Source organism: Acanthopagrus latus, chromosome 4 (assembly GCF_904848185.1).
Source record: "Acanthopagrus latus isolate v.2019 chromosome 4, fAcaLat1.1, whole genome shotgun sequence".
NCBI classification, from domain to species: domain Eukaryota; kingdom Metazoa; phylum Chordata; class Actinopteri; order Spariformes; family Sparidae; genus Acanthopagrus; species Acanthopagrus latus.
Window position 1 is genome coordinate 16,551,625 of NC_051042.1, and position 13,264 is coordinate 16,564,888.

The 13,264-nt window shown below is 41.6% G+C and overlaps 1 protein-coding gene across 7 annotated transcripts in view; it reads left to right on the forward strand.

Annotated features, from left to right (window-relative positions):
- The window catches only part of LOC119017747 (protein diaphanous homolog 3-like), a 170,003-nt gene that overhangs the window by 117,568 nt on the left and 39,171 nt on the right, over positions 1 to 13,264 (forward strand). For all 7 annotated transcript variants that reach the window (XM_037094715.1, XM_037094720.1, XM_037094721.1 and 4 more), the window contains 2 exons: positions 444 to 539; positions 1,163 to 1,225. In XM_037094715.1, coding sequence (XP_036950610.1) covers positions 444 to 539; positions 1,163 to 1,225 — 159 coding nt within the window. The remainder of the gene's footprint in view (positions 1 to 443; positions 540 to 1,162; positions 1,226 to 13,264) is intronic.

Genomic DNA, 13,264 nt, shown 5'->3' on the forward strand with positions numbered 1-13,264 from the left:
GTTGGCAGGATTGGGTTTTCCATCCCTGTGTGACAGTGTACTATACTTCACTTTATATGTGATTCCATCGCTAGTTGATATCCTTCATGACTTTTTATTCACCTAGAATACTACAATGCCATGCATGACTAAATTGCACTAGGCCACAGACACCAGGGTTTATATTTGTACAGCAGATTGTCTCCCAAGAACTTGCTGACCTGTGCCTTACTGGATTTGCTTGGAACTAGTCCCATCATATAATGGGCACTTGACTCCACTATATTGCTGTAGCTTATGGTATACATATGATATATTGGCCTGCCATTCTAAGTTCCAAATCGTTGCAATCCGTATGGCAAAACTCACCACCAGAACAAACTGCACTTTATCTGATTTTGTTTCTTTACCTCTCCTCCTGTCTTCCAACACCCACTCATTCTTTTTCTTCCTGGGTTTTTCAGAGAATGATGAGACAGGTGTGATGGATAGTTTGCTGGAAGCCCTACAGTCAGGAGCTGCATTCAGAGACCGCAGGAAGAGAGCACCAAGACCCAGAGGTGAGTCCCATATCCTTTCCCTACATTTATAAACAAACAAAGACGCACACAAAAAACCTAGTACCCATATTGACCGTAAAAAAAATGTTCTGATCCCAGTCAGATGTTAAAAAATTGCAGGGAATCCTGTTCCTGTCCTGCCCACTGGATGCATATGTTTCTTGTTTTGTTTTTTAAAAGCTGAGTGTATTGAATGAATCCTCGGGGTCTCGTGCCTTGGCTTCACGCAGCTCTTATTTCCAGACACCTTAGAAATACACTAGTTTGTTGTTTGCACACACGCTTACCAGCACCACACTGCCAGAGAATCCTCAGCTGTTTGATGTTTGGATCTCAGTAAAAGGCAATACACATTTATTTTCTCTGATAATCTTGAATTCAATATTAAAAGAAGATATTCACACAATCTCATGTTGTGAATCCAACATGAGATCTATGCATATTTTGAATTGATTACCTGTTCAACTTCAGGGGTAATATACAGCTGTGCCCTTGGACACAGTGTGTCTTGTCAGTAAGCTTGACTTTACAGGAGTTCATCAGCGTGTGAATGCCTTTTCACGATCTTTTTGATCCTCGCACTGTATGTGTTGGTATTATTTGTTTTACTGCCCTCCTTCCAGATAACCAGCAGCAGACCATCAGCCCCAGCTCCTTCCGCCAGGTGCTCAGGCCTGTTAACCATGGTAAAGCAAAAACCAAAACAAATCTAAAGCCTCAAGCGTGCTCAGCTCTACCGTTTTATCTGTTGCTGGAAAACGTCTTTCGCATGTAATGCAAAGTCCCCTTGACAGTTCATATGTCCTGCTTTTCTGTGTGTCCGCTGACCTTTTCAGTTGTCCCTTTGCCTTCTTTTTTTGTGACCCTGTGTGCGCCTTCTGAAAGGGTGAAAGGCCATTGCTGAAACTGTTTGAGACAGTGCGCTGTGCACACTGTGAGAGGAGAGTCATGAAAGCAGTGTGTGGGCTGTCTCGAGGCTCAGTTCTTAAATTCAAGGTTCTTAAATTGTTCACTAACTGCAGCATTTTGAGCTCAACTCAATGCCTTTGAATGCAGTTGGCAACTTTCATATTTTTTATCTTGCAAAAAGGAAATTTCTCTTCCCATCAATGTGTGAGTCAAGTGTCAGAGATTTTGTTAAGGGAATACATTTTTTTGTCTTGAATTTCTCACCGTTGACCACTGTTCAGAATTTGGTATCACTGACCACATAAGCAAGATTCAGCACTGTAACTTGAGAGGACCACTCTACAGTTTTGAGAGGTCTTTTGAAATCTTTTTTTTTTTTTTTTCTTGGTATGAAGATTCTGCAAAAAAGTCATGTTTTGTACATTGAGAACAAAACAATTCATAATGATTCAACCAGACCGACTATTGAAAAGGCAGAAAAACAGCAGAGGAACCCCTGAGCAACAGTTAGATAAGAATATAAACAATCTCCAGTCATTGGTGAAATAAACTAGAAGCTTAGCATAAAAATCTGTGCAAATTTAAATAGGGACATGGTATGTTGCTGTTGCAAAGCTAATTCTAATAGCTTCAAAATAGAAATAGAAGGTTGGTCAATGGTTAGCCATTTTGAACTTTTGATCACAGTATATAGGCTGCACAATGCTATATGAATTTTAAAATCACTGAGAATACTGCAGGGCTGAAGGCCAAGAGAAAAGCAGGGTTTTTGCAAAATATTTTGAGCCCAATTGAAAGCACTGTTGTGGTTCGGCAATGCCACTTGTGCCTTTCTAGACAATTTCAAAATCGGATGGTGTTTGAAAACGGTTGCATTCCCCTGTTCCTCTATTCACCCCTGTCATGCAACCCCGTGGGGACGTTGACTAAACGGAAGAATTGTTGAATTATTCATCTTTTGGGGCCAAAACGATTTGTAATGTAAATGATACTTTTAGTGACAAAATTACACTATTTATTTATTTTAAAATATCCATTACTGAAAGAAAAAATCAATCAATGAATAGCAATTACAGCAGTGTACGCACTGTATGTTTTCAAAGAGCAGTGAATCAAGTGCACAAAGATCAAACATACAGACTAAATGCTGCGCTCCACACTGGATGTAAGCCACTTGTGGCATAGAGTGCTTCCAGTGTTGTGTGTTTTCATTTAGAAACTAAATATGAATAATTTAACGTTAAAACGGCAATTGTATATGCGTCGAACTACTGTATATAAACTCCTGAAAAGTGAAAATTAAATTGGATACTAATGCCAAATTAAATTGTCCTTTATTATTCATTGTTGTGAACAGGTATTGTGCTGTTACTAAAATAAACAACAGCTTTTTTCTCTTGTCAAAGGGTTTCTACAATCATTACTTAGGCACTTAAAAAATCACGCTGTAACCCTATTACCTCTTATTACTTGTAATTGGAATCCCAGTGGGTTGGGTACAGGCACACATGAATAAAATTATTCACGCTCAATCCACCCACATCATTGATGGCAATGATAAAGGGCCTTGCTCTGTTGTTCTGCTACGACTTATCTGAAATTAGATTGGAAAGGGATGAGGGGGAGGGAGATATACGGGGTGGGAGGAAAGAGACAGATAGAGGTGGCTGTAACATAAGAAAGGGAGAGAAATGGTGTGAGGAAGAAAGATGGAGCCAGTTGGTAAGGGTGAGGCTAAGGAATAAAGTCGGAGAATAAAAAAATTGACTCTCATGCTGTTTGTGAGAGAAAGTCTGTAAATATAAAGGAAAACACACCAGAGCTATGCTCTATTAACAGGGGATTAGAGTAAAAGGAAATTGCGGGGCATGAAGGAACCGCCGTCAGTGTCCATGTTGTGTAAGGACCCCATGGTGTGATGAACAGGTAAGAGGGTCCTTGAAGGCTTCTGGCCTAGCTGCCCCCTGCTGGCAGCATCAGACACGGCCTTGTTGACTAATAAAGCTCAAGGCTTTAGCCTGTCACCGCAGGCATCACACTCACTGCCAGCCTCCCAAAGCAAACACAGCTAATTACTTTTCTCTGCCCAGCCCCAGCACCAGCTCAGCCCTCTCAGTGCCCATTCATCTTAATTTCCCCCTCTCTGCCATCTGCCTCCTAAATAACACTCCTCCTCATTTCCCTACCATCCCATATCCCCGCTGTCTTCTTCTATACTCTCATGGCCTGACAATGGCCCTACCCAAACATAATTGCCTGTTATTGGTATGGAGTCTCCACTTCTCGTGCCTCGTCCCTTCTCTCCCGTTTCCCTTTCCCCCCTTCTCTCCTGCAAGTCTTAATTGCCCTGGGTTTGCCACTGGAGTGAGTGAAACCCACAGAATGCTCTCAGTTTAGTTGGGAGGTGATGAAATTTAGTCTGTGGCACAGGCACTTAAACAGCTGCTTTCACTTTCACACCAGCCCTACCACCTCCTTTTCCCACAGTTTTAAATACCCTTTAATAATTGATCTCAAGGGTGTTGCTGCAGTCCAGTGGAGCAGAAAAGAGAAAAAAAAGAAACATCTGTGTCAGAAGACACTGTAATTAGGAGGTGAAGGGGGGATATTTGAATGGTCAATCTGAACATGCATGATACCATTAAGCTTTCATGCTGAGGAAGACTCGAGTGCGCCAGTCCACCGTCTGCAGAGACAAATCAAATGGATAGATTTCATTCGCCATCAAAAGGCTTTGATGAGACTGAGTAGCAGTTATGGCTGTAGCACTACGTAGTCATGATGAGACCGATTGCCATGTAATAGAAAATTGCGTTAAAAGATCCCTTTCCGTCTACTCCGCTGTTTGATGCACAACCGGGTGCACTTTGTTCCCTGTCTTGGTTTCTGTGCTTTGAGTTTGGGTCCTGGCTTGGATTCACTTGCATTTACTCAAGCTTTCTCTACCCCCCTACCTTTACCCCTACTTTGGCTCAGCACACTTTCACATGAGCCAGCAGCTAAGGTGTTTAGCTTGGTCTGCAGTCTACCTCTGCGCACATACACATGAACACATAAAAGTACACAGACACACGCGCAGACTTCAGGGGATGAAGGTAAGCAGGCTTTGTGGTGGCTGTGGCCTGGGTTAGGATAAGGCTGCGGGGCTCTGGGGCTCCTCGGCACTCTAAATTGGATCGGGCTCCACAGAATGATGGATCGATGGTGGTTAGCCACACAGGTGTAAGAGACTTGAATCTGCAAATTGAATCTATAAAGCATCCATAGCTTTTTAACTGTGTCCGTCTGAAAACATCTCTCCAGGCACTGTCATTTCAGGCGTCTTTGCAAACCCTGATCACAGCCTCGCTAACTCCCAAGCTGACGTGTGCATGTTGAGGGGAATCACATAGCTACACTTATTTTATCGTTGTGTTTGACAGGCCAAGAGCCCTCAAGTGTGTGAGATAGCAAAAGCCAGAGGTGCATTATGAGCGTATGGGCGTGCTCTAATGCCCTTATCTTGGAATGATCCACCATGGAGAGTGTGGAGAGGAGCAGGATCCATGAAGAGGTAAATGTCTCGTCTTTAGGAGCAATTACTTGAGATGTCTTTAGTGAAACCCGACCTAACAATTATCACGTGTGATATAACCCTGAACTAGAGCTTGAAATTGATGTAAAGGTCAGTTCACAGTCAGTGAACCTGTTAACAAAATGGCTATTTTTTCCCCTACTTGTGCTGAAAAGTATTAAGGTTTTCAACCTAAAACCACTTTCAAGTTATTATCTGAGATGTCATCGCCTTTGTATTTGCTAAGTGTACTTTATGACCCTTTTTTGCTGAATTTATGTTTCTGTACATAATGTTGGATGCAGCTCTTCTATACCTGTTCTAGGTATAGGTGCAAATGGTACAAAGAGATGACTAATAGGAGTAATTTGAGACTCAACCTACGTTGTCTCTCAGAGGCTGTGCTGCAGAAAATCATTAAGTCGAAAACACGGGAGAGTGTGAAGTTGAAATGAAAGTCAGAAAAGTTGGCTAGGAAAGGAAGTTTGTTTCCTCCTGTCTGCTCTGTGTGCTGACATGTGAGTCATTTGTGGAAAAACTAGCAGTGAGAGTCAGTCACTGTAGCTTCCTGAGGCAGGGATACTCTGGTGGAATCTGCCGTTAGATGCTTGCCTTTTTGATTGGGCCTCTTGTAGACTCTGATATGTGGATTCCACTGTAGGCTACTGTATCCTGCAGATTGCGTGTGTGCTCTCTCATCCCTCTTTCACATTTCTGTCTCCTCATATCAATGTCAATTATGGGGGAAAGCTCCCCATCGTTGCAAAGTTCCACAGTCTACTCTTTACTTTTTGACTTTGTTTGGTGTCTGCTTTATCTCCTCCCTCGCCTTGCTGCTTTCCCCCAGACATGACATAAGCAGAAATAGAAGGGGTTATTAAATCATTTCAGTGTGCCCAAGACAAAAAGGGGAGCACAGACGCTCTCCTCCCTAGATCTATTTGAATTGATGCTACACGTCATTGTTTCAAAAGTGTGACTGTAGAAGTTGCTGATTTATCTGCATTTGGTCATAATACATCATCCACACACACGGACCGTGCGTTTTTCATTAAAGTGACAGATTATTGCCAAAGAGCTTCTGTTCCTGAACACTGAGTGTTCACTCTGCCACTTCCACGCATACACGCTCATGCATACATGCATAGATTTTGTCAGCTGAAACCCTGTGCTTTAATGATGTGCAGGCAGAAGGTCAAAGGCCGCTCCTGGGTCGGGGCACTAGCCGTGTCTAGGGCTTGGACAGGTGTACGGCTCTCTGTATTCATGTCCACAGTCATCTGGCCACTCCAAATCACGGTGTCTCTCTTATCGCCAGATTTGATTGGTGGTTTAAATGTTCAACTGTTCTTGTAGACAAAGGCATATCCAGATGGGAAAGTGTACCTTGACCTGCCTTTGTCTGTCTGTCTGAAGTGCTGCACTTGGTGTGTGTGAGCGTGCATGTTGGTGCCAGGGAGCAATTGCATTGAACAGATGGAGCAAGAGGGCACCTTAACAAAGTGGCTAGTGTAATTAGGTCCAGCCTGTGCAGGGAGACTTGTGGAATAGTAATCGAGGGATGTAGAGAGCAAAGAACAAAATATGAAAAAAATAAATAAATAAATTAAAAACTTCACTCTCTTTTCCTGGAATGCCCTGCTGCACACTTACATGGTTACACTCAGTCACACTTTGAAGCTGACAAGTACAGTGCAGTCTTATCTGTTGGCCACTTAGTAGCTCTTGCAGAGTACTTGGGGATTAATTTTCCACCATCTATTCTACCTGTCTGGCAATTGAACCAGTGACTTTCAGGCATGAGCAATCCACTGTAACCCTGAGGACAAAGGCAGGAGCTAGTTTCTACTTAAGATAACTAGATGACATTTACTTGCATGTAATACAGACATCATAAAATATGTTTTCTGTTTAAAAAATGGGGCTTTTAGATCATGGCATGCGATCATGATGCTGCTGACTTATCCTGTTGTTGTTTTAGAGGCGAGGACAGATAATCAAAAAATGTCAAAAATCAAAATGTTTTTATCGCTCCCACTTGTGCTGTTACAAAAGCTCTGCCTCCTGAAGATTCAGAGGGCTCTTTCTGTAGAAGTGTGTTGAATTTTGATGCGCGCACGTGTCGTGTTGTGTTAAAACAAATGATGGCTGTATTAGCATATGCTAATAGGGCAAGCTTAAAGCAGCTCTTGCAAACATAACCTCACCCATAAAACTGTTATCTCTGTAATCCATGCCCAGCCCAGAATGTAAGAATAGAAGGAAGTCAAGTGGTGTGCTGTATGTCTGCTTGACTGATTGGAGAGGTCAGAATAATGCCTGAACACACACACACACACACACACACACACACACACACACACACACACACACACAGACATCGGGCTAAACTCTCCCCACTCAGTCCTAAATAGAAAACAGATAATAACGAACACCTCTGCACTCTACTCCATGTCGCTCTGCTGTACATCCCCCATTTTTAGCCAAGTCCTAAGCCGATCAGACTCCTCAGATATCCACTTTTAGCTGGATTATGAGGAAGCTTGGCTGTAATAAAGGCTGTGGATCGTGAAATAGAAAGTGGTGTTCAGCATGTCGAGCCAAGGACCCTAATCAGCCCATTCACACCAGCTCAGGCCCTTAACAGTAGGTGAAGCTAAGCTAATGTAGGATTGCCTTTCCGCCGGCTTCTGAGATCCTCCCTGTCTCTTCGTTTCACATGTAGGACTGCTCGTCCTCTGCCCGCCTCGATGCACACCTCATGTGCAGGAGACGTAGGCAGAAAAGCCAGTGGTGTAAAAATCAGAAGATTTATCAGGGATTTAGTTCAGATACATTTCGCCAGTTTATAGGACTTTTCAATCTCAAATGTCATTGTTTTGTCTCTCGCTCCCAGTCCCTCCTTTGTCATCTCTCCCTTTCTCCATCCCTTTCTCTCGTGAACCTGTTATGTACATTGATTGAGATGAGGCTCTTACATAGTACTCTAGTTAATAATGCAGTGAGAAATGGAGTCATTTTCACCATGGCTTTGTGCTAATTAAATTTTACAGCAGCCTTATCGCCCTGCCACACACATTCCTGGTCCTCCCACATTTACGAATGCCAGCAGTCATATCGCATAGCCGTCAGGTAGGGAAGAGCTAGGGAGACGATTATGTGAACTTCTGTTGTTATGGGAGGGAAATGAGTACTATCTCCTTTTTATATCTATGCCCTCTACAAAAGGAGGTGCTTGAGTTCTGTCACTGGTAATACCTTTGCTAAAGGAACATTAGAATCAATGATTTCCCCCATTCTTCTCACCATTCTGCTGCCGTCTTGTCACACATTTGTGTTATTCCTATATTTGTTTATCTTTTCAGCAGGCTGTCCGTCTGTTTTTTTTTTGTTTTTTTTTGCTGCAGGCTAACGTATCTGTGAGTGGTCGCACTGTGGGCCTTGGCAGAAAGAGCCACAGCTCTGTTTGCGACCGTTGCTATGGTTGCCACTAAGCTGTCTTGACTCAGAGGTAAAGCAGAGAATTTGGGTGGGAGTGATGAAAAGGGGGATAATGTGTGGTTTAAGATTCTACTCACCTCCCTGCAATAATCAATCTGTGAACAGCCCATACCCAGGTATCATTCTCTGGTGCACCATGCTTATACAGGAAAAGGAACAAACACCAAGGCTCCTGTTGTTGATGATTCCCAGGACCACTTTAGTCTGTGGTGATAAAATGATCACATTCTTCCAAACTGCCTCATCTCTCTGTCTCTCTCTCTGGCTGTCGTTTCCCACTGCCTCTCCACTTGCTATGTGTCTCCTCGCTGATCCAGAAGCTCTAAGTGCAGCGACAGGAGTTTCCCCGCCGACAGAGCAGGAAGGCCAGCCCTCCGGCAGCAGGAGCTGTTTGATGCTCGATTCCCCTTAGAGAGTGGGATTTGAGCTTTGCTGATCCGCCATTATACCACCTCTTTATGCCTGTGCACCCCCTCATTCACATGTTGGACTGTGTGCGACCACATGCACTCACTGCAGCATGTGCACAGACACGCGTCTCCCCTCAGACACTCAGCCTTGAGTCACAGGGCCATGTATGTGTCTCTGGCTTTCGGACTGAAGAGCTTCATTAGTCTGTCAGTAGCTTTGATTAGCATCCTCGAGGGTACAAATTAGCAAACAAGCTCAAGTACTATAAGTATTCACTCCAGGACTTTCTGCAGAAATATGAACATTATACAAGTATGTGAATTTTCCTGCTATTCAGGAGATGGCAGTTTCTTAAACTGAGTTTTATTGCAGTCTCATAGATGAAGTTTGGGTAAAACAAGAACAATTTGTAATGCAGCTAATACAAATTACTAACACTAACACATGTGCAAGTCAATGCATTTACCCTGTTACCCCTTTCACAATGAAAGAAAACCAACTGACACCCAGTCACATTTTGCCATTGTCTTCCATGGGAGAGGGTACAGTCGACATTCATGCTTGGGCCTAATGATTCCCCAGCAGTTACAGGTATGTATTAGCCAGGTGGACACGCTAATTTTCACCACCTTTCCATCACATTGCTATGTTATGGAAACTTTTTAGGAAGTCATCGTGTAAATACTTGTATGTCCGTCTCCATTCAAGCAGAGCTCTAACATCACTCAGTCTGTGTGTAGTTTTAAAGACAGAATTAAGTAAAACAAAGAAAATATTATAAGATTGTCACTGACCTCCATGGCAATATCTTATTAATACAGTGCATGTGCAAAAGTAAGCAAGTTGGCTCAATTATTATCTGTTTCTGTTTCTGCATTAAAAAGGTGCATCTTATTGGTAAACGGACTTGCATTTATATAGCTCTTTTCCAATCTGCTGACTACTCATAGCTCTTTGCAACCCTTGCCACCCATTCAGATACACAGATGGCAGAGTCTGCCATGAAAAGTGCCAACCTGCTCATCAGACGTGATACTGCACTTCCTATCCAAGTCAACCTCTAGTTTAAAACAAGTTATACTGTCTTCTGGAGGCAGTTAACATTGATTGTGGCAGATTACAATAAAAAAGAAAGTAAACGGAAATGCTAACCTGTCTGGCAATAGGAAAGATGTCAATTGCCAATTTAAAAAAAAATAAAAATAAAAAAATCCTGCATATACACACTAATTTTGGGGTAATGACTGTGCAAGTATGTGTTTGGCTTTTTTTTTTGTTCTTTTTTGTATGTGGATGTGAACATGTGAGTCAAAATACTTATACCACATGCACCTAAGTGTGAATGGGTTCATTCACTGCCTCAGCAAAAGTGTTAATGTGTGGAGCTGCGGCTTGTGGTTGTGCATTGTCCGATACTGTTTTTCGTTCAGGTGAAACTTCCTAGACCTGCTGCCTGCTCTGTAATAACCATACTTGACATTTCCCCGTCCTCCAGCCTGTGGAGTCTAGCAGATGCTTTCCATTCCAGTTGAACCCATTAAGGCTCTCTCTTCTCTACTGCATCCACTGGCCTGTCCTTTGGCTGGGCCCCTCTGAATGTCAAAACTCACTGTTTAGCATCACAATAAAGAAGATACGGAGCAGAGAAGTAAAGGAAAGGAAATGGCTGCAGGCTGGCAAAGGCCATGGACAAAAAGATTATTTAAAAAAAAGCCTCAACTGCTCACTCAGTGCTATATAGCCAGGATATTTTTCCCCCACCCTCTGCATTTCTGTTCTTGTGACATCAAGTGAGTGTACTGTAAATCCGCATTAACAGTCAGTGAGTGTTGACTTTTTCTTTAACAAATGGTAAACCTTGTCAGAAAAAGAAAAAAGGCACTCCACGGCAGTATTTTTTATTTTGTCTGTACTACAACTGGATCCTGCCAAAATACGTGTTGTTTCTCTGGAGTTGTTTCTTCATATTTGTTAAACCAGTGCGCCATACTGCTGACTTGCCAGTCGGATGACTAACCCTGAGGCTGTAAAGTTGTCTTGCTGTGAGTTCTGCATTGTTTTTCAGTGTAAAGGTTGCATTACTCTCACAATCAGACAGTCGGCCATGTGAGAGATGTTTTTCTAGACACAGACTCATTGCCCTGTCACAGAGCGTTAGATTTCTGAAAAGTGACTTAAAATGCAATTATCCAGAAGAACCCTCGACCTAAAGTGGAGCAGCTTTGCATGCTCTGCCATTATCACAGGCTGACCACTCATGGAAAATGAGGTCTTGCTTTTGCTGTTTTAACCCACCGCTTATCACGTGCATATCGGCAAAATAGCAAAGATATCTCGCACATTTGTGTTGTGCGAGATAGAGACATGGTTGTGGCTGTTGTCGGGGAGTTACCTGACCCTTGTTTGGGTTCCTATAAATTATTTGTGAAAATGTCCAAGCTTCACAGAATGTCACTGTTTTTGCATTTAATTTCTTTCCAGTGTTGATAATGAAGTAGGAATGATATGGGACAGTAAAACACATTTTGTAAACAAGCCATATTAATTAGCCGTAATTAATGAATGACATTAGAGCCCAGCTGGAAAAGGGGGTTAGAATTTGTGACAAGTTCAACAGAAAAAAACTGATTGACAGAATATAATGAATAATTTAGGGATTTATACAGTAATCTTTGGAAAACTAAATGATAGAATAATTGATCACTTTAAGGCTTAATGCAAGTTTTGATTAAATGGGAAACATAATAACCGTGCCCAGTAGACTTGATTATTGTTTTGGTTTTCAGGCCGTGGCGTCTGTGGCTAGTCTTAATTTGTGTACAAACCTGATTATTTTTCTTAACGGGGAGGTAATTAGCGTGGCTAGTTTGAATGGTAATTACAATGTCAGACAAAGAGGAAAGAGGCTGTCTAAATGTATTTCACAGATTCTGTGTATGTCCACGCAGGCAGCCACACACAGAAACTCACACTCTGTGCTATTCACACAGATTATATTCAGCATGCATGGACATCTCTGGTCAAGCACAATGATTTATAACTTTTGTTTTGTTATACCGTACCTCACATTTGCAAGCTAAAATAGCAGAAATTTGCTTATCCGCGTCTTCAGTCTAAACACTCCTGATACTGGCTAAAACACAGAGCAGGTGGTTGAGCAGGGATGTTGGGGTGTAGCTGGTTGTATAGGCTTTACTCTTCTGTGTACCTCATTACTCTAACTCTGAGCTCCGTTAATAAGCCATTGCAGCCAAAACCAAATCATTTGATTTACTTCAAATATGTATGTGGCCATTTCCCACTTAAATCTCACCTCATATCCTTTTCTTGTTTTAAATATGTCCTTTGGTTTGGAAAAGTAAACAAAATTAGTAAACAAATTGGATAAGAGCACACACTTAACATTAATTCATTACATAGCATTGCAATAAGATCATGTTGGGAAAAAAATTCCAGGACACTTTGTTTCCCAAATAAGCAAGCAATACTTATCAAACAAAGATTATTCCCAACATGTTTAGGTGGTATTACTAGAGAGAGTCATCCTCTTTTGATGACAACACTTCATTGTCATTCTACAAAGGCAAATAAGAGGAAGTTTCTTTTGTGGCACAATGAAAATTCGTACCATGGAGGCACAAACAGCAGAGTACTGCAGATAGGTGCAGACATTGCTCTTGCATGGGCGGGAGGCACACTCACTTTGCCTTCTAATCAGAGGGCCATGGTCCAGAGGATGACAGGTGAAGGAATTCTTTTGGTTCAGCAATGTTTCACCTTAAAGGCACTATGTAGGTTTGGGGAAGACATTTTAATCAGAAGAGGAAAAAAAAAGTAATATAAGTAATAAAAATAAGTAATTTTCATAACAGAATTAGCAGAGTAAACTAAGAAACAAAGGACAACACAATTTCATAATGTTGCACTTTATTTATATACAGTATGCTGGGCCCTTTTAAGTAGCCACTTTTCTACAGTCAAACAGCTTTTTTGGGACATTGGTACGTATTGTAAACGTTAACTTTCTGCATTTGAATTTCTAAGAGAAAAAAAAAGAATACAGAGTGCACCTTTTAAAGCAAGAGTTGAAAGATTTCCTTGTTTTACTTACATTGCAGATTAGAAGATAAGTGCGATTATTAAAAGCCAAAGTAATCAATATTTCCATTCTTTTAATTTGCGATAAAGTGTAAATTGTGACGAGGAGAACATTTGCAGTGGATTTTTGTTTGTTTGTTTGTTTGTTTGTTTGTTTGTTTTTTCTGAATCACAAAATATAATTTAGTATCACAGAAACCTTACTGAACCTTTATTGATTTTTATTGTTAATTTGTTATATTTTCTATTCTTT